Source organism: Salmo salar, chromosome ssa21, assembly GCF_905237065.1.
Source record: "Salmo salar chromosome ssa21, Ssal_v3.1, whole genome shotgun sequence".
Taxonomy (NCBI): domain Eukaryota; kingdom Metazoa; phylum Chordata; class Actinopteri; order Salmoniformes; family Salmonidae; genus Salmo; species Salmo salar.
This window is the reverse complement of record NC_059462.1, coordinates 59,118,920-59,140,320: the sequence shown is the minus strand read 5'-3', so window position 1 is coordinate 59,140,320 and position 21,401 is coordinate 59,118,920. Positions and strand designations below refer to the sequence as shown.

Here is a 21,401-nt window from a genome sequence, read left to right as displayed (position 1 = left end):
TTTATTGTCTTTCTTTGACATCTCATTCAATTACTAAGGATCTCTGCGGTAACGTGACACTTCCCACGGCTCCAATAGGCGCTCAGAGCCCGGGAAAAACCTGAATGTCGTCATTCCAGCCCCAGGCTGAAACACATTATCGCCTTTCTCAAGTGGCCGATCAAGGGACAGTGGGCTTAGGCGCGTGCACTGGCCACCCCCGTCTTTCTGTTTTTTCCTCTGTTTACCGAAAAGGAGATTCCCGGTCGGAATATTATCGCTTTTTTACGAGATAAATTGCATACAAATTGTATTTAATCAGCGGTTGACATGCTTCGAAGTACGGTAATGGAATATTTAGAATTTTTTTGTCACGAATTGCGCCATGCTCGTAACCCTGATTTACTATTTCGGATAGTGTCTGGAACGCACGAACAAAACGCCGCTATTTGGATATAACGATGGATTATTTGGGACCAAACCAACATTTGTTATTGAAGTAGAAGTCCTGGGAGTGCATTCTGACGAAGACAACAAAGGTAATCAAACTTTTATAATAGTAAATCTGATTTTGGTGAAGGCTAAACTTGCCGGGTGTCTAAATAGCTAGCCCGTGATGGCTGGGCTATGTACTTAGAATATTGCAAAATGTGCTTTCACCAAAAAGCTATTTTAAAATCGGACATATCGAGTGCATAGAGGAGTTCTGTATCTATAATTCTTAAAATAATTGTTATGCTTTTTGTGAACGTTTATCGTGAGTAATTTAGTACATTGTTAGTAAATTCCCCGGAAGTTTGCGGGGGGTATGCAAGTTCTGAACGTCACATGCTAATGTAAAAAGCTGGTTTTTGATATAAATATTAACTTGATTGAACAAAACATGCATGTATTGTATAACATAATGTCCTAGGGTTGTCATCTGATCATCAAAGGTTAGTGCTGCATTTAGCTGACTTCTGGGTTTTTGTGACATTATATGCTAGCTTGAAAAATGGGTGTCTGATTATTTCTGGCTGGGTACTCTGCTGACATAATCTAATGTTTTGCTTTCGTTGTAAAGCCTTTTTGAAATCGGACAGTGTGGTTAGATTAACGAGAGTCTTATCTTTAAAATGGTGTAAAATAGTCATATGTTTGAAAAATTGAAGTTTTTGCATTTTTGAGGAATTTGAATAACGCGCCACGGGATTACACTGGCTGTTGAGTAGGTGGGACGCAAGCGGTTAATGAAGCTGCCAGTTGAGGACTTGAGCCGTCTGTTTCTCAAACTAGACTCTAATGTACTTGTCCTCTTGCTCAGTTGTGCACCGGGGCCTCCCACTCCTCTTTCTATTCTGGTTAGAGACAGTTTGCGCTGTTCTGTGAAGGGAGTAGTACACAGCGTTGTGCGAGATCTTCTGTTTTCTGGCAATTTCTCACATGGAATAGCCTTCATTTCTCAGAACAATAGACTGACAAGTTTCAGAAGAAAGTGCTTTGTTTCTGGCCATTTTGAGCCTGTAATTGAACCCACAAATGCTGATGCTCCAGATACTCAACTAGTCTAAAGGCCAGTTTTATTGCTTCTTTAATCAGAACAACAGTTTCCAGCTGTGCTAACATAAGTGCAAAAGGGTTTTCTAATGATCAATTAGCCTTTTAAAATGATAAACTTGGATTAGCTAACACAACGTGCCATTGGAACACAGGAGTGATGGTTGCTGATAATGGGCCTCTGTTCCATAAAAGATCTGCCGTTTCCAGCTACAATAGTCATTTACAACATTACCAATGTCTACACTGTATTTCGGATCAATTTGATGTTATTTTAAATGGACAAAACAATTTGCTTTTCTTTCAAAAACAAGGACATTTCTAAGTGACCCCAAACTTTTGAACGGTACTGTATATATATATATATATATATATATATATTTTCATTGTTTGTTATAGCCTAATGTTAGCTAGCTAGCATTGAACCTAGTTGGTTAGCTTTAGCTACCTGCAGATTCATATTACAGCTCTGATGTTTGAATTGGTAGCAGTATGAGTTGGGGTTCTCCCGGTTTATTGTTGGCTAGCTAAACTCAGCAAAAAATAAATAAACGTCCTCTCACTGTCAACTGCGTTTATTTTCAGCAAATTTAACATGTGTAAATATTTGTATGAACATGACAAGATTCAACAACTGAGATATAAACTAAACAAGTTCCACAGACATGTGACTAACAGAAATGGAATAATGTGTCCCTGAACAACGGTGGAGTCAAAATCAAAATAACTGTCAGTATCTGGTGTGGCCACCAGCTGCATTAAGTACTGCAGTGCATCTCCTCCTCAAGGACTGGTCTAGTCCTCACTAGATGTGTCTGGGGGGAATGGCCCTAGTCCTCACTAGATGTGTCTGGGGGGTGGTTTCATCATTTCCTTCACATGACATCAATTTAAAACAAGTGTGTCGAGTAAGCACCATCTAATAATGATAAAATATTTATAAAATATTTCTGTTTTTGATACTGCTACTACGCAGGTAACCACTTCACTGTACCGTTTACACCTTCTGTCCTGTGCATGTGACAAATAAACAGGTTTTATTTGACATAGCGACTGTTTAGCACAAGTCCTTACATGTGGACCCTCAAAGAGATGGGTGGGGCTAAGGCTTAAGAGGGTGTGAACGATGCTGAATGGGTGGAGACAAAGAAGAGCTCTGCAGTAGGTACCAAAACATTCAAGGGCCATTTTCTCAAAAGTGGGGTTACAAATGTATCAACTTTCAAAGCAGAATGACTTTCCCCATTGTTCCTCAACTGCAGTACTGTATGATTGTACTCTGTATGACCATTTCCCAGTCTCTACAATTATCCAAAGTTATGCTAAGACCGAATCGAGGTGGTTGTTCAAAAATAGCAAAGTTGGGATGGAACTCGTAAGATGTAGACATCTCTACAGTCTCTACAGAGTATTCTGATACGGAGAGACAGAGTTATCTATCCAGGGTGAAACTGGGACAAAGAGACGATGGAGGGAGGGGAGAGAGGAGGGAAGATGGAGGGAGGAGAGAGAGGAGAGAGAGGAGGGAAGATGGAGGGAGGGGAGAGAGGAGAGAAGATGGAGGGAGGAGAGAGAGGAGAGAGAGGAGACATAGATGGAGGGAGGGGAGAGAGGAGAGAAGATGGAGGGAGGGGAGAGAGGAGAGAGAGGAGGGAAGATGGAGGGAGGAGAGAGAGGAGAGAGAGGAGACATAGATGGAGGGAGGGGAGAGAGGAGAGACAAAGGAGATGAGAAACAGACACGGAGGAGAGGAAAGGAAGAAGGAGAGAGACTCACCGATGCACCCTCTCACACCAAGCCCTTCCCCCTGCCTCTCACACCAAGCCCTTCCCCCTGCCTCTCACACCAAGCCCCTCCCCCTGCCTCTCACACCAAGCCCTTCCCCCTGCCTCTCACACCAAGCACTTCCCCCTGCCTCTCACACCAAGCCCTTCCCCCTGCCTCTCACACCAAGCCCCTCCCCCTCACGCACCAAACCCTCCCCCTCACGCACCAAACCCTCCCCCTCACGCACCAAGGCTATATACAGGGGGTACCGGTACAGAGTCAATGTGGAGGCTATATACAGGGTATTACGGTACAGAGTCAATGTGGAGGCTATATACAGGGGGTACCGGTACAGAGTCAATGTGGAGGCTATATACAGGGGGTACCGGTACAGAGTCAATGTGGAGGCTATATACAGGGGGTACCGGTACAGAGTCAATGTGGAGGCTATATACAGGGGGTACCGGTACAGAGTCAATGTGGAGGCTATATACAGGGGGTACCGGTACAGAGTCAATGTGGAGGCTATATACAGGGTATTACGGTACAGAGTCAATGTGGAGGCTATATACAGGGGGTACCGGTACAGAGTCAATGTGGAGGCTATATACAGGGTATTACGGTACAGAGTCAATGTGGAGGCTATATACAGGGGGTACTGGTACAGAGTCAATGTGGAGGCTATATACAGGGGGTACCGGTACAGAGTCAGTGTGGAGGCTATATACAGGGGGTACCGGTACAGAGTCAATGTGGAGGCTATATACAGGGTATTACGGTACAGAGTCAATGTGGAGGCTATATACAGGGGGTACTGGTACAGAGTCAATGTGGAGGCTATATACAGGGGGTACCGGTACAGAGTCAATGTGAGGGAGGTAATTGAGGTAGTATGTACATGTAGGTAGAGTGATAATTGCAAAAAAAAGCAGGTTCAACTATTTTGATAAAATACTTAAATTATTAATGGGTTTTATGGTTGAGGAAGGATTATAGGAATAACTTCACAAGCCCTGAATTCATTAGATTATTGCTGAAAATGCAGTGTATTTCACCTTTAACAACAAAGCTTATTTAGAGAAAACATACAAAAAAATAGAGGGGAGAAAGAGGGAGGGAGGGAGAGAGAAGAGAGGAAAGACGGGAGGAGAGAAAGCGAGAGGGATGAGAGATAGATAGCGGGAGGGAGGAGAGGAGAAAGATAGCGGGAGGGAGGAGAGGAGATACTGAGGGAGGGAGGAGAGAGGAAAGAGGGAGGAAAGGAGATAGGGAGGGAGGGTAGAGAAGAGACAAAGAGGGAGGAGAGAGGAGAGAGAGGGAGGGAGCTGAAGAGAGACAGAGGGAGGGAGCAGAGGAGAGAGGGGAAAGAGAGGGAGGAGGAGAAGAGAGAGGGAGGCGAGACAATGGGAGGAGGGAGAGGAGAGACAAAGGGAGGAAGGAGAGAAAGGGAGGGAGGAGGGGAGAGACAGAGGGAGGAGAGGAGAGACGGAGGGAGGAGAGGAGAGAGAGGAAAGGAGAGAGAGGAGACAAAGAGGGAGGAGTGAGAGAGGGAGGGAGGAGAGAAAGGGAGGGAGGAGGAGAGAGGGAGACGAGACAAAGGGAGGAAGGAGAGACAGCGGGAAGGAGAGGAGAGACAAAGGGAGGGAGGAGAGAAAGGGAGGGAAGAGAGGAGAAAGAGGGCGGGGACAAAGAGGGAGGAATAGAAGGTTTAAGTTGAATAAAGGTTAAAACAATTTAAAAATTAAAGAAGGAGGGAGGAGTAAGATGGAGGAAGAAAAGAGGGATAGAGGAGAGAGAAGAGGGGTGGGAGTAGAGCAAGGGAGAGGAGCGAGAGGAAAGGAGATAGGGAGGGAGGAGAGTAGACAAAGGAGAGAGAGGGAGGGAGGAGACAGGAGAGAGAGAGGGAGGAGATATAGAGGAGGGAGGGGAGGAGAGAGGGAGCCGAGGAGAGAGGAGAGGGAGGGAGGGAGGGAGGGAGGGAGGGAGGGAGGGAGGGAGGGAGGGAGGGAGGGAGGGATGGCGAGAGGGAGGAAGGGAGAGGAGAGAGAGGGAGGCGAGACAAAGGGAGGGAGGAGAGATAGTGGGAGGTAGGCTAGGAGAGACAGGAGGAGAGGGAGGGAGGGAGGGAGGGAGGGAAGGAGGGAGGGAAGACAGAGGGAGGAGATACAGAGGAGGGAGGAGCTATAGAGGAAGAAGGAGAGGAGATACAGAGGAGGGAGGAGCTATAGAGGAAGAAGGAGAGGAGATACAGAGGAGGGAGGAGATAGGAGGAGATATAGAGGGAGGAGATATAGAGGAAGAAGGAGAGGAGATACAGAGGAGGGAGGAGATAGGAGGAGATATAGAGGGAGGAGATATAGAGGGAGGAGATATAGAGGGAGGAGATATAGAGGGAGGAGATATAGAGGGAGGAGATATAGAGGAAGAAGGAGAGGAGATACAGAGGAGGGAGGAGATAGGAGGAGATATAGAGGGAGGAGAGAGAGAGGGAGGAGATATAGAGGGAGGAGATGAGAGAGAGAGGGAGGAGAGAGAGAGGGAGGAGAGAGAGGATGGAGGAGATAGGAGGAGATATAGAGGGAGGAGATGAGAGAGAGAGGGAGGAGAGACAGAGGAGAGAGACAGAGAGGAGCGAGACAGAGGAAGGTGAGACAGGGAGGAGAGGAGAGGCAGAGGAGGGAGGAGAGAGATGAGATCAGCCTGACCTAGACCCTGTAACAGAGACTCACCCTCAGTGTATCCACAGGCCTGTGTGAGGGCGTGACAGTGGGCTAGCATGGCTGGATGAGAGACAGTTATACCCATTGTGCTCCCCTCCTTACTGGTCTTGTACTGCAGAAAACAACATAATACAGTTAGATTTCCATCTAGTTAACCCACTATTAAAGACAGTATTAAACATTTCCATCTAGTTAACCCACTATTAAAGACAGTATTAAACATTTCCATCTAGTTAACCCACTATTAAAGACAGTATTAAACATTTACATCTAGTTAACCCACTATTAAAGACAGTATTAAACATTTACATCTAGTTAACCCACTATTAAAGACAGTATTAAACATTTACATCTAGTTAACCCACTATTAAAGACAGTATTAAACATTTACATCTAGTTTACCCACTATTAAAGACAGTATTAAACATTTACATCTAGTTTACCCACTATTAAAGACAGTATTAAACATTTACATCTAGTTAACCCACTATTAAAGACAGTATTAAACATTTACATCTAGTTTACCCACTATTAAAGACAGTATTAAACATTTACATCTAGTTAACCCACTATTAAAGACAGTATTAAACATTTACATCTAGTTTACCCACTATTAAAGACAGTATTAAACATTTACATCTAGTTTACCCACTATTAAAGACAGTATTAAACATTTACATCTAGTTTACCCACTATTAAAGACAGTATTAAACAACATAATACAGTTAGATTTCCATCTATGATAGATAGTATCTATATAGTACTCACCTCTATATAGGCAATCTCATTGTTAGCTTCCCTGATGGTGGGGTGCCAGTCTTTGGGCGGCTTCACAACGTGCTTCCCGTCTGTTACGAACCACAGCAACCGTGGCCAGCCTGTAACATTATACATACATTTAGTCACTAAGCAGATATTCTGTACACAGCGTTTTAGACCAGCTCCTACCTTTAAACGTGACCACTTCTCCAGTCTGTGCTTTAGGCAAGCCCTTCTGACAGGCATCAGTAGTCAGAGCCAGAGTCACCCCACAGCTACCCAACAGGAAACCTATCTGCTGGCTTCCTGCATCCTATATATATGAATATATGAGAGAGAGAGAGAGAGAGAGAGAGAGAGAGAGAGAGAGAGAGAGAGAGAGAGAGAGAGAGAGAGAGAGAGAGAGAGAGAGAGAGAGAGAGAGAGAGAGAGAGATAGAGAGAGCAGTGAGAGAGACAGAGAGAGAGAGAGAGAGAGAGAGAGAGAGAGAGAGAGAGAGAGAGAGAGAGAGAGAGAGAGAGAGAGAGAGAGAGAGAGAGAGAGAGAGAGAGAGAGAGAGAGAGAGAGAGAGAGAGAGAGCAAGAGAGAGAGAGAGAGAGAGAGAGAGAGAGAGAGAGAGAGAGAGAGAGAGAGAGAGAGAGAGAGAGAGAGAGAGAGAGAGAGAGAGAGAGAGAGAGAGAGAGAGAGAGAGAGAGAGCGAGACAGAGAGAGAGAGAGAGAGAGAGAGAGAGAGAGAGAGAGAGAGAGAGAGAGAGAGAGAGCTTGTGAATGAAGAATCAAAATTAAATCACATTTTATTTGTCACATGCATCGTGAAATGTTTACTTACAAGCCGTTAACCAACAATGCAATTCAAGAAATAGAGTTAAGAAAATATTTACTAAATAAACGAAAGCAAAAAATAAAATAATCAAAAGTAAAGAGAAAATGATATTACAATAATGATGCTATATACAGGTTATTACGGTACAGAGTCAATATGGAGGCTATATACAGGTTATTACGGTACAGAGTCAATGTGGAGGCTATATACAGGGGGTACCGGTACAGAGTCAATGTGGAGGCTATATACAGGGGGTACCGGTACAGAGTCAATGTGGAGGCTATATACAGGGTATTACGGTACAGAGTCAATGTGGAGGCTATATACAGGGGGTACCGGTACAGAGTCAATGTGGAGGCTATATACAGGGGGTACCGGTACAGAGTCAATGTGGAGGCTATATACAGGGTGTACCGGTACAGAGTCAATGTGGAGGCTATATACAGGGGGTACCGGTACAGAGTCAATGTGGAGGCTATATACAGGGTATTACGGTACAGAGTCAGTGTGGAGGCTATATACAGGGAATTACGGTACAGAGTCAGTGTGGAGGCTATATACAGGGGGTACCGGTACAGAGTCAATGTGGAGGCTATATACAGGGTGTACCGGTACAGAGTCAATGTGGAGGCTATATACAGGGTATTATGGTACAGAGTCAATGTGGAGGCTATATACAGGGTATTATGGTACAGAGTTAATGTGGAGGCTATATACAGGGTATTACGGTACAGAGTCAGTGTGGAGGCTATATACAGGGTATTACGGTACAGAGTCAGTGTGGAGGCTATATACAGGGTATTATGGTACAGAGTCAATGTGGAGGCTATATACAGGGGGTACCGGTACAGAGTCAATGTGGAGGCTATATACCGGGTATTACGGTACAGAGTCAGTGTGCTAAACTAAAGAAAAGATGAGGCGACCAAATATTTCCATCCAACTTTGGTGCTCAGGCCAGAGGGCAGCCATCTTCCCTTTAGTTCAGAAAAGGCACCCTGTTTGTCTCCTCCAAAGTAATTTCAGATACTAAATGGCAGATATGTTATGGCGATGGGGAAACTGTTTAACACACAGGTTGTTCTGGCAAACCTCTATGGTCCTCATTGGGATGAAGATGCATGTTTCTAAGACTTGATTGCAACACTTCCTGACCTCAACTCATCATTTGACAGTGTGAGGAGATTTCGATTGTGTATTATCGTTACTCATTTTTAGAATCCTATAATTAGTCTGATCCACGGCGGAGCAGCTCCTTGTCTGATCCACAGAGGAGCAGCTCCTTGTCTGATCCACAGAGGAGCAGCTCCTTGTCTGATCCACGGAAGAAGAGGAGCAGCTCCTTGTCTGATCCACGGAAGAAGAGGAGCAGCTCCTTGTCTGATCCACGGAGGAGCAGCTCCTTGTCTGATCCACGGAGGAGCAGCTCCTTGTCTGATCCACGGAAGAAGAGGAGCAGCTCCTTGTCTGATCCACGGAAGAAGAGGAGCAGCTCCTTGTCTGATCCACGGAAGAAGAGGAGCAGCTCCTTGTCTGATCCACGGAAGAAGAGGAGCAGCTCCTTGTCTGATCCACGGAAGAAGAGGAGCAGCTCCTTGTCTGATCCACGGCGGAGGAGCTCCTGTCTCCTTTGTCTTGATCACATTGAGGGAGAGGTTGTTATGCTGGTACCACACGGCCAGGTCTCTGACCTCCTCCCTATAGGCTGTCTCCTACCACCGCTGTATCATCGGCAAACATAACGATGGTGTTGGAGTCGTCTGTACCCCCTCTCTAACCCTGTGGAGTCTACTCCCCCTCTCTAACCCTGTGGAGTCGTCTACTCCCCCTCTCTAACCCTGTGGAGTCGTCTACTCCCCCTCTCTAACCCTGTGGAGTCGTCAATACCCCCTCTCTAACCCTGTGGAGTCGTCAATACCCCCTCTCTAACCCTGTGGAGTCTACTCCCCCTCTCTAACCCTGTGGAGTCTACTCCCCCTCTCTAACCCTGTGGAGTCGTCTACTCCCCCTCTCTAACCCTGTGGAGTCGTCTACTCCCCCTCTCTAACCCTGTGGAGTCGTCAATACCCCCTCTCAAACCCTGTGGAGTCTACTCCCCATCTCTAACCCTGTGGAGTCGTCTACTCCCCCTCTCTAACCCTGTGGAGTCGTCAATACCCCCTCTCTAACCCTGTGGAGTCGTCAATACCCCCTCTCTAACCCTGTGGAGTCGTCTACTCCCCCTCTCTAACCCTGTGGAGTCGTCAATACCCCCTCTCTAACCCTGTGGAGTCTACTCCCCCTCTCTAACCCTGTGGAGTCGTCTACTCCCCCTCTCTAACCCTGTGGAGTCGTCAATACCCCCTCTCTAACCCTGTGGAGTCGTCTACTCCCCCTCTCTAACCCTGTGGAGTCGTCTACTCCCCCTCTCTAACCCTGTGGAGTCTACTCCCCCTCTCTAACCCTGTGGAGTCGTCTACTCCCCCTCTCTAACCCTGTGGAGTCGTCAATACCCCTCTCTAACCCTGTGGAGTCTACTCCCCCTCTCTAACCCTGTGGAGTCGTCTACTCCCCCTCTCTAACCCTGTGGAGTCGTCAATACCCCCTCTCTAACCCTGTGGAGTCGTCTACACCCCCTCTCTAACCCTGTGGAGTCGTCTACTCCCCCTCTCTAACCCTGTGGAGTCGTCTACTCCCCCTCTCTAACCCTGTGGAGTCTGACTGTTGTCTTGGCTGTGTGCTTAGGGTTGTTGTCCTGTTGGAAGGTGAACCTTCACCCCAGTCTGAGGTCCTGAGCGCTCTGGAGCAGGTTTTCATCATGGATCTCTCTGTACTTTACTCCGTTCATCTTTCCCTCGATCCTGACTAGTCTCCCAGTCCCTGCCGCTGAAAAACATCCCCACAGCATGATGCTGCCACCACCATGCTTCACCGTAGGGATGGTGCCAGGTTTACTCGAGGGACATAAATCTTGGTTTCATCAGAACAGAGAATCTTGTTTCTCATGGTCTGAGTCCTTTCGGCAAACTCCAAGCCTACTGTCATGTGCCTTTCACTGAGGAGTGGCTTTCATCTGGCCACTCTACCATAAAGGCCTGATTGGTGGAGTGCTGCAGAGATGGTTGTCCTTCTGCAAAGTTCTCCCATCTCCACAGAGGAACTCCGGAGCTCTGTTAGAGTGACCATCCTGACCTGACCTCCCTGACCAAGGCCCTTCTCCCCCGATTGCTCAGTTTGACCGGGCGGCCTAATCTAGGAAGAGCCTTAGTGGTTCCAAACTTCTTCCATTTAAGAATGATGGAGGCCACTGTGTTCTTGGGGACCTTCAATGTTGCTGACAATTTTGGGTACCCTTCCCCAGACATGCCTCAACAATCCTGTCTCTGAGCTCTACGGACAATTCCTTCGACCTCATGGCTTGGTTTTTGGTCTGACATGCACTGTCAACTGTGGGACCTTATATAGACAGGTGTGTGCCTTTCCAAATGATGTTCAATCAATTGAATTTACCACAGGTGGACTCCAATCAAGTTGTAGAAACATCTCAAGGATGATCAATGGAAACAGGAAGCACCTGAGCTCAATTTCATGTCTCATAGTAAAGGGTCTGAATAATTATGTAAATAAGGTATTTCAGTTTTATATTCTTTATAAATTAGCAAACATTTCTAAAAACCTGTTTTCGCTTTGTCATTATGGGGTATGGTGATGTCATTATGGGGTATTGTGATGTCATTATGGGGTATTGTGATGTCATTATGGGGTATTGTGATGTCATTGGAGTGTAATGTAAATGTGTCATTGTTTATTTCATTTTGTTTATTATCTACAGAATTTCACTTGCATTGGCAATGTAAACACGTTTCCCATGCCTTCAGAGAGCAGGTAGGCACCACAACCCTGGTTAATGTCCCCTGTCCTGTCCTTACCTTCCTGGTGAGGGGCACCTCAATGGGCACAGGGATCAGCTCGGCCAGCAGACATCCATAGAAAGCCACCATAAACATCACAGGGTCACTGTTGGGGAACACTAGAGCAACCTAAAGAACACACATAAATACTGTCAATATTAACCAATAGGAAACACACTGTCAATATCAACCAATAGGAAACACACTGTCAATATTAACCTATAGGAAACACACTGTCAATATCAACCAATAGGAAACACACTGTCAATATCAACCTATAGGATGGATACACACTGTCAATATTAACCTATAGGATACATACTGTCAATATCAACCAATAGGATGGATACACACTGTCAATATTAACCAATAGGAAACACACTGTCAATATCAACCAATAGGATGGATACATACTGTCAATATTAACCTATAGGAAACACACTAAAGATGCCACTAATGCAGCCTATGGGACAAACTGTCAATAGCTGCTTCAACACAGTGACATACTGGCTATAGGATCTGTTTTAACGCAGTCTGAGAAGCTGCTTCAACACAGTGACATACTGGCTATAATATCTAATTTAACGCAGTCTGAGAAGCTGCTTCAACACAGTGACATACTGGCTATAATATCTAATTTAACGCAGTCTGAGAAGCTGCTTCAACACAGTGACATACTGGCTATAATATCTAATTTAACGCAGTCTGAGAAGCTGCTTCAACACAGTGACATACTGGCTATAATATCTAATTTAACGCAGTCTGAGAAGCTGCTTGGACATTGATTGGAGAGAAATAGACCACTCACTCTATCTCCTGGCAGCAGTAGTGGCTCGTTCCTAGTGCTCAGTTTGTTCAGAAGCGTGAAGGCCAGTTTCTGGCTGCGTGTCCACAACTTGCCATAGGTAAGAGTGTACACTGGTTTACCAGCGTTGTCCAGGGCAGTGAGACAGGGGCTCCTGGGCTGGGTGATACCCCAACGCTGGAGGGAGGCCAGCAGAGAGGGAGGCCAGTTGGTCGCTACACCCAGAGGCTCGCCTGCTAGAGGGGACATCTGGTTCCCTTCCGCCTTGGGCTGGTTAGGGTCCGGCTGCTGAACTAAAGAATGAACACGTTTTAATACTTTATCAAAAGGTAAAAGACGCTAACAGCATCCCTAACCACCAGCATATCCATATTCATAAAGAGAACAGAGAGATGGAGGAGAGAGAGAGGAAAGAGAGAGATGGAGGAGAGATGGAGGAAGGAGAGAGAGGAAGGAGAGAGATGGAGGAAGGAGAGAGATGGAGGAGAGATGGAGGAAGGAGAGATGGAGGAAGGAGAGGGAGAGAGGAAGGAGAGGGAGAGAGGAAGGAGAGAGAGAGAAAGGAGAGAGATGGAGGAAGGAGAGAGAGAGATGGAGGAGAGAGAGGAAGAAGAGAGATGGAGGAAGGAGAGAGAGAGAGGAAGGAGAGAGATGGAGGAGAGATGGAGGAGAGAGAGACACAGACTTGTACATTTCCACATTAAAAACAATGTACTGAGCAAACATCAAATTGGCTTTTTACCAAATTACTGTACGACAGACCACGTATTCACCCTGCACACCCTGATTGACAAACAAACAAACCAAAACAAAGGCAAAGTCTTCTCATGCTTTGTTGAATCAATTTGGCATGAAGGGTCTGCTATATAAATTGATGGAAAGTGGTGTTGGGGAAAAAACCTACAACATTATAAAATCCATGTACACAAACATTTCTTTCCACAGGGCCGTGGGGTGAGACAGAGATGCAGCTAGAACCCTACCCTTTTTAACATTTCACAGAATTGGCAATGGTACCTAGAACATTCTGCAGCACCCGGCCTCACCCAACTAGAATCAGAAGAACAATCTACTGATTGCTGATAATCTAGTGCTTCTTTCCCCAACCACCTAGATCTTCTGTACAGATTCTGTCAGTAAGACAAAAATATGGTGTTCTAAGAAAGGTCCAGTTGCCAGGACCACAAATAGAAATTTGCTATTTTCCTGGCATCTCTCCACCAGGGCCCCTCACCTCCTCCCTGTAGGCTGTCTCTCCACCAGGGCCCCTCACCTCCTCCCTGTAGGCTGTCTCTCCACCAGGGCCCCTCACCTCCTCCCTGTAGGCTGTCTCTCCACCAGGGCCCCTCACCTCCTCCCTGTAGGCCGTCTCTCCACCAGGGCCCCTCACCTCCTCCCTGTAGGCCGTCTCTCCACCAGGGCCCCTCACCTCCTCCCTGTAGGCTGTCTCGTCATTGTTGGTAATCAGGCCTACCACTGTTGTGTCGTCAAAAACCTCTCTGCTGGCCTCCCTCCAGCGATGGGCCGTGCTTCTACACCTGCATTGCTTGCTGTTTGGAGTTTTAGGCTGGGTTTCTGTACAGCACTTTGAGATATCAGCTGATGTAAGAAGGGCTATATAAATACATTTGATTTGAAATTTAATTTCATGATTGAGTTGGAGGCACGTGCTTGTCCGCGCAGTCATGGGTGAACAGGGAGTACAGGAGGGGGCTGATCACGCACCCTTGTGGGGCCCCTGTGTTAAGGATCAGTGAAGGTGTTGTTTCCTACCTTCACCACCTGGGGGCGGCCCGTCAGGAAGTCCAGGTCTCCAGCTTAATGTTGAGCTTGGATGGTACTATGGTGTTGAAGGCTGAGCTACAGTCAATGAACAGCATTCTTATGTAGGTATTCCTCTTGTCCAGATGGGATAGGGCAGTGTGCAGTGCGATGGCGATTGCATCGTCTGTGGAACTATTGGGGCGATTTGCAAACTGAAGTGGGTCTAGGGTGACCAGTAGGGTGGAGGGGATATTATACTTGACTAGTCTCTCAAAGCACATGACATAAGTGAGTGCTACGCGGCGATAGTCATTTAGTTCAGTTACCTTTGCTTTCTTGGGTACAGCAACAATGGTGGACATCTTGAAGCATGTGGGGACAGCAGACTGGGATAGGGAGAGATTGAATATGTCCGTAAACACACCAGCCAGCTGGTCTGCGCATGCTCTGAGGACGCAGCTAGGTTAACACGCTTAAATATCTTACACACGTCGGCCATGTAGAAAGAATCCTTGGGAGCGGGCCGCGTCGGTGGCACTGTATTATCCTCAAAGCGGCCGAAGAAGGTGTTTAGCTTGTCCGGGTGCAAGACGTCGGTGCTCGCGACGTGGCTGGTTTTCCCTTTGTAATCCGTGATTGTCTGTAGACCCTGCAACATCTCATGTCTGAGCCGTTGAATTGCGACTCCACTTTGTCTTCGTTCTGACATTTTGCCTATTTGATTGCCTTACGGAGAGTATAACTACAAGGTTTGTATTCTACCATATTCCAAGTCACCTTGCCTTGGTTAAATGCGGTGGTTTGCGCTTTCAGTTTTGCGCGAATACTGCCATCTATCCACGGTCTCTGGTTTGGGTAGGTTTTAATAGTTACAGTGGGAACAAAATCCCCTATACACTTCCTGATGAACTCAGTCACGTGTCCGTGTATACGCCAATCTTATTCTCAAAGGCTACCCGGAACATATCCCAGTCCGTGTGATCAAAACAATCTTGAAGCATGGATTCCTATAGGAAAGGAGGAAAATGGAGTCGTGATCTGATTTGTTGAAGGGCGGGGGAGGGCCTTGTAGGCATTTCAAAAGGGGGAGTAGCAGTGGTCGAGTGTTTTACCAGAGTGAGTACTACAGTCAATGTGTTGATAGAACTTCTGTATCGTTTTCCTTATAATTTGCTTTGTTACAAAATCCCCAGCTACAATAAATGTGGCCTCGGGACATGTGGTTTCCAGTTCACATAAAGTCTAATGAAGTTCTTTGAGGGCTGTCGTGGTATCGGCTAAGGGTGGTAATATACACGGCTGTGAATATAACCAAAGACAATTCTCTTGGGAGGTAATACGGTCGGCATTTGATTGTGAGGTATTCTAGGTCGGGTGAACAAAAGGACTTGAGTTTCTGTACATTATCACAATCACACAAAGAGTGGTTAATCATGAAACATACATCACCTCCCTTCTTCCCAGGGAGTTCTTTATTCCTGTCTGTGCAATGTACTGAGAAACCCAGCTGGCTGAGCTCGTCGACTTTGTCTAGAGACTGAACATTAGTGAGTAAAATACTCGGAAGCAGTGGATGGTATGCACACCTGAGTCGGACTAGAAGTCCGAATCTCCTGGCTTTTGAAGAGGAAAACCCTGGGCTCGTCCTACATCCCATAACTGCCTAAGTGGTGAGCTGTAAAGTCCCCCTTTTGCTGTCCCCACCTCTCCCAAAAACCTCGGAAGCTTGAGCAAAAAGTGGCATATCGTAAAAGCTTTACATTGAATTTCCAATAGGACACCTGGCCAGGGCTCTGGAGAAAGAGAACTGAGCCACGGCAATATGATGGTCTGAAAACCCAACTGGGAGAACGGAGGACCTCACAATCCTATTGCACTGATTCTTAGGTATAGACCCAGACGAGCAGCACTCCCCCTACCCACAACCACCTTCACCCACGTTGTCTGCTTTGAGATGAGATATTGAGTTCTCCACGTCTCCACTAGATCAAAGTGATCCAGAACATCAATCAACACCCTGAATGTGGCTCCTCACTATTCCTGTCTCCAGTCAACGGATCCAACCCCCAACACTTCGCAGAGCGATAACTGTCACAGACCCAAATCAGGAGCTCCCTCTCCTTCCTGTACGAGGTGGATACACATTTATGAAAAGCAAAGACAAGGTTATTGATTTAGGCACTAACAAGCTACCCACCTGCTTTGAAGAGAGAATGTTGACGCCCAGGGGGAAAGAGAACTATCCCAGCACTGAGATTTGTGGACTCAGCACCACCTTCTACCAGACCCCCCCCCCCAATCCACTTCGTTTAATCACATCACTGTGGGTCTCTCGCAAAAAATAAAAAATAAATAAAAATAAAAAACACATTTAAATGTTTTTGTTTGACATATTCCCCCAGCAACCCCAGTTCACGTTAAGGAAGATTAACCATAAGGTGGGAGAGAAAACACCAATAGAGAGACACAGTGGCAGAAAAAAACCAAGCCATTTAAGTCGATTACATTTACATTTTAGTCATTTAGCAGACGCTCTTATCCAGAGCGACTTACAGTAGTGAGTGCATACATTTTTCATACTGGTCCCCCATGGGAATCGAACCCACAACCCTGGCATTGCAAGTGCCATGCTCTACCAAGCGAGCCACACGGGACCAGTATGGGATTTAGACATTCCCTTACGCACCCCTGTGACCCATTTCCTCAGCCTAAACCTCTTCCTGGGTCAGAGTGCACTAAACCCTTCATTCTTCATTGCGTGTTGTACCAAACTTACTGGATCAGGAAAACAAGACTGTTTCCCTTTAGTCAGGACAGCCTGATCACCTCAGGAACCTTGACAGTTCTCTCAAATACATACAGTGAATTCGTTAAGAATTCAGACCCCTTCACGTTTTCCACATTTTATTACATTACAGCCTTATTCTAAAATGGATTAAAATAATCAATTTACACACAATACCCTAAGATGACAAAATGAAAACACTTTTTTTGTACAAATTAATACAAAATAAAAACAGAAATACCTTACATACAGTTGAAGTTTACATACACCTTCGCCAAATACATTTAAACTCAGATTTTCACAATTCCTGACATTTAATCCTAGTAAATATTATCTGTCTTAGGTCAGTTAGGATCACCACTTTATTTTAAGAATGTGAAATGTCAGAATAATAGTAGAGAGAATGATTTATTTCAGCTTTTATTTCTTTCATCACATTCCCAGTGGGTCAGAAGTTTACATACACTCAATTAGTATTTGGTAGCATTGCCTTTAAATTGTTTAACTTGGGTCAAACGTTTCGGGTAGCCTTCCACAATAAGTTGGGTGAATTTTGGCCCATTCCTCCTGACAGAGCTGGTGTAACTGAGTCAGGTTTGTAGGCCTCCTTGCTCGCACACACTTTTTCAGTTCTGACCACAAATTCTCTGTAGGATTGAGGTCAGGGCTTTGCGATGGCCACTCCAATACCTTGACTTTGTTGTCCTTAAGCCATTTTGCCACAACTTTGGAAGCATGATTGAGGTCATTGTCCATTTGGAAGTCCCATTTGCGACCAAGCTTTAACTTCCTGACTGATGTCTTGAGATGTTGCTTCAATATATCCACATAATTTTCCAGCCTCATGATGCCATCTATTTTGTGAAGTGCACCAGTCCCTCCTGCAGCAAAGCACCCCCACAACATGATGCTGCCACCCCCGTGCTTCACGGTTGGGATGGTGATCTCCGGCTTGCAAGCCTCCCCCTTTTTCCTCCAAACACAACCCTGCTTACCACCACCCCTCCCCTGCCTAACCCTGTGTACCACCCCTCCCCCATGTCCCCCCCCCTGCGTACCACCCCTCCCCCTGCGTACCACCCTCCCCCTGCGTACCACCCCTCCCCCTGCGTACCACCCTCCCCCTGCTTAACCCCTGCGTACCACCCTCCCCTGCGTACCACCCTGGTACACCTCCCCCGCGTACACCCTCCCCTGCTTAACCCTGCGTACCACCCCTCCCCTGCGTACCTCCCCTCCCCTGTGTACCACCCCTCCCCCTGCGTACCACCCCTCCCCCTGCGTACCACCCCTCCCCCCATGTACCACCCCTCCCCTGCTTAACGTCGTGTTAACCAGCCAGATTAGCCACCACTGCTCTTAATCAACACCAACACACATCTCACTAAACTCCCAGTGACAACTAGGCAGTCAAGCACACTCCCTTTTTCCATGAACACAACTACCACCTTGTTCTTTCTGGATGCAGAGTGTCCATGTTCCCACCTGTTCACCGACCAGGAGCAAAACATTCTCCCCAGAATGCACCTGAAGCCATTCCAAAGTGACAGTTATTCTTCCCTAATCGGCTGAGACGCCATCGCGGCCACCACGCCTCCAGTCAGCACTGCCTTCCCTGCATTCCTGTCCACTCCCTTAACAACCACCTGGACGTCCACGTTAGGGGTAAGGGCTTTCCTGGACTCTTATATAACAGAGGTGTAGGAAACAGCTTTGATTTTCATGTGTAGAGATCTGCAACTTACCATCTACAAGCTCCTCGAAGTCGTCAATGAAGAACTCTCTAAGTGACAGCCTCTTAGGTCTCTTCAGAGTGTTGAGAAGCTGCTGGATCTTAGAGGACACTCTGCTGTTCACCGGGACACCTACAGACACAGGGGGAAGAGAGGAACTGAGACCACCAGAACCCACTGGATTCTCCAATTACATTGAATGAACTAGAGGACAAAATACAAAAACCCTCCAACCTAAAAAGGCCTGTGGTGCTGATGGTATCCTCAATGAAATGATGAAATATACAGACAAACACATTCCAATTGGCTAAACGTAAACCAAGGACCCTACTAGAATCAAATGTCTACTGATGATCTGGTGCTTCTGTCCACAACCAAGGAGGGCCTACAGCAGCACCTAGATCTGTCCCCAACCAAGGAGGGCCTACAGCAGCACCTAGATCTGTCCCCAACCAAGGAGGGCCCACAGCAGCACCTAGATCTGTCCCCAACCAAGGAGGGCCTACAGCAGCACCTAGATCTGTCCCCAACCAAGGAGGGCCTACAGCAGCACCTAGATCTGTCCCCAACCAAGGAGGGCCTACAGCAGCACCTAGATCTGTCCCCAACCAAGGAGGGCCTACAGCAGCACCTAGATCTTCTGCACAGATTCTGACTGACCTGAACCCTGACAGACCTGGGCCCTGACAGACCTGGGCCCTGACAGACCTGGGCCATGACAGACCTGGGCCCTGACAGACCTGGGCCCTGACAGACCTGGGCCCTGACAGACCTGGGCCCTGACAGACCTGGGCCCTGACAGACCTGGGCCCTGACAGACCTGGGCCCTGACAGACCTGGGCCCTGACAGACCTGGGCCCTGACAGACCTAGGCCGTGACAGACCTGGGCCCTGACAGTAAATCTCAGTAAGACAAAAATAATGGTGTTCCCAAAAAGGTCCAGTTGCCAGGACCACAAATACAAATTCCATCTAGACATCGTTGCCCTAGAGCACACAACAAAACGATACATACCTCGGCCTAAACATCAGCGCCACAGGTAACTTCCACAAAGCTGTGAACGATCTGAGGGACAAGGCAAGAAGGGCCTTCTACGCCATCAAAAGGAACATAAAATTCAACATAGCAATTAGGATCTGGCTAAAAATACTTCAGTTATAGAACCCATTGCCCTTTATGGTTGTGAGGTCTGGGGTTCGCTCACCAACCAAGAATTCACTAAATGGGACAAACACCAAATTGAGACTCTGCATGCAGAATTCTGCAAAAATATCCTCTGTGTACAACGTAAAACACCAAATAATGCACGCAGAGCAGAATTAGGCCGATACCCACTAATTATCAAAATCCAGAAAAGAGCTGTTAAATTCTACAACCACCTAAAAGGAAGTGATTCCCAAACCTTCCATAACAAAGCCATCACCTACAGAGAGATGAACCTGGAGAAGAGTCCCCTAAGCAAGCTGGTCCTGGGGCTCTGTTCACAAACACAAACAGACCCCACAGAGCCCCAGGACAGCAACACAAACAGACCCCACAGAGCCCCAGGACAGCAACACAAACAGACCCCACAGAGCCCCAGGACAGCAACACAATTAGACCCAACCAAATCATGAGAAAACAAAAGATAATTACTTGACACATTGGAAAGAATTAACAAAAAAACAGAGCAAACTAGAATGCTATTTGGCCCTAAACAGAGAGGACACAGTGGCAGAATACCTGACCACTGTGACTGACCCAAACTTAAGGACATCTTTGACTATGTACAGACTCAGTGAGCATAGCCTTGCTATTGAGAAAGGTCGCCGTAGGCAGACCTGGCTCTCAAGAGAAGACAGGCTATGTGCAACACTGTCCACAAAATGAGGTGGAAACTGAGCTGCACTTCCTAACCTCCTGCCAAATGTATGACCATATTAGAGACACATATTTCCCTCAGATTACACAGACCCACAAAGAATTAGAAAACAAACCCAATTTTGATAAACTCCCATATCTACTGGGTGAAATACCAGTGTTTAATCACAGCAGCAAGATGTGTGACCTGTTGCCACAAGAAAAGGTCAACCAGTGAAGAACAAAACACCATTGTAAATACAACCCATATTTATGTTTATTTATTTTCCTTTTTGTACTTTAACCATTTGCACATCGTTACAACACTGTATATAGACATAATATGACATTTGTAACTTCTGTGAGTGTAATGTTTACTGTTCATTTTTATTGTTTTATTTGTAACATTATTTAATATATGTTAATATAAGCCCATAAATTGAATTTTGAGAGAAAGAAAGAATGAAAAAGAGAAAAAGTCCCGAGCCCCAGACCATTCTAGTCCCTGGCCCCAGACCATTCTAGTCCCTGGCCCCAGACCATTCTAGTCCCTAGCCCCAGACCATTCTAGTCCCTAGCCCCAGACCATTCTAGTCCCTAGCCCCAGACCATTCTAGTCCCTAGCCCCAGACCATTCTAGTCCCTAGCCCCAGACCATTCTAGTCCCTGGCCCCAGACCATTCTAGTCCCTGGCCCCAGACCATTCTAGTCCCTAGCCCCAGACCATTCTAGTCCCTGGCCCCAGACCATTCTAGTCCCTAGCCCCAGACCATTCTAGTCCCTAGCCCCAGACCATTCTAGTCCCTAGCCCCAGACCATTCTGGTCCCTGGCCCCAGACCATTCTAGTCCCTGGCCCCAGACCATTCTAGTCCCTAGCCCCAGACCATTCTAGTCCCTGGCCCCAGACCATTCTAGTCCCTAGCCCCAGACCATTCTAGTCTCTGGCCCCAGACCATTCTAGTCCCTGGCCCCAGACCATTCTAGTCCCTGGCCCCAGAC

General features: G+C 46.8%; 1 protein-coding gene across 11 annotated transcripts in view; it reads right to left on the bottom strand.

The window, feature by feature from the left end:
* dip2a (disco-interacting protein 2 homolog A) overlaps positions 1-21,401 on the bottom strand; it is a 286,178-nt gene that overhangs the window by 96,774 nt on the left and 168,003 nt on the right. For all 11 annotated transcript variants that reach the window (XR_006761253.1, XM_045704956.1, XM_045704958.1 and 8 more), the window contains 6 exons: positions 18,574-18,693; positions 12,283-12,572; positions 11,493-11,603; positions 6,951-7,074; positions 6,771-6,880; positions 6,012-6,114 (listed from right to left, as the gene is read on the bottom strand). Coding sequence is in view for 10 of the 11 variants with exons in the window: in XM_045704956.1 (XP_045560912.1) it covers positions 6,012-6,114; positions 6,771-6,880; positions 6,951-7,074; positions 11,493-11,603; positions 12,283-12,572; positions 18,574-18,693 (858 nt within the window). In the remaining variant the exon portion in view is untranslated. The remainder of the gene's footprint in view (positions 1-6,011; positions 6,115-6,770; positions 6,881-6,950; positions 7,075-11,492; positions 11,604-12,282; positions 12,573-18,573; positions 18,694-21,401) is intronic.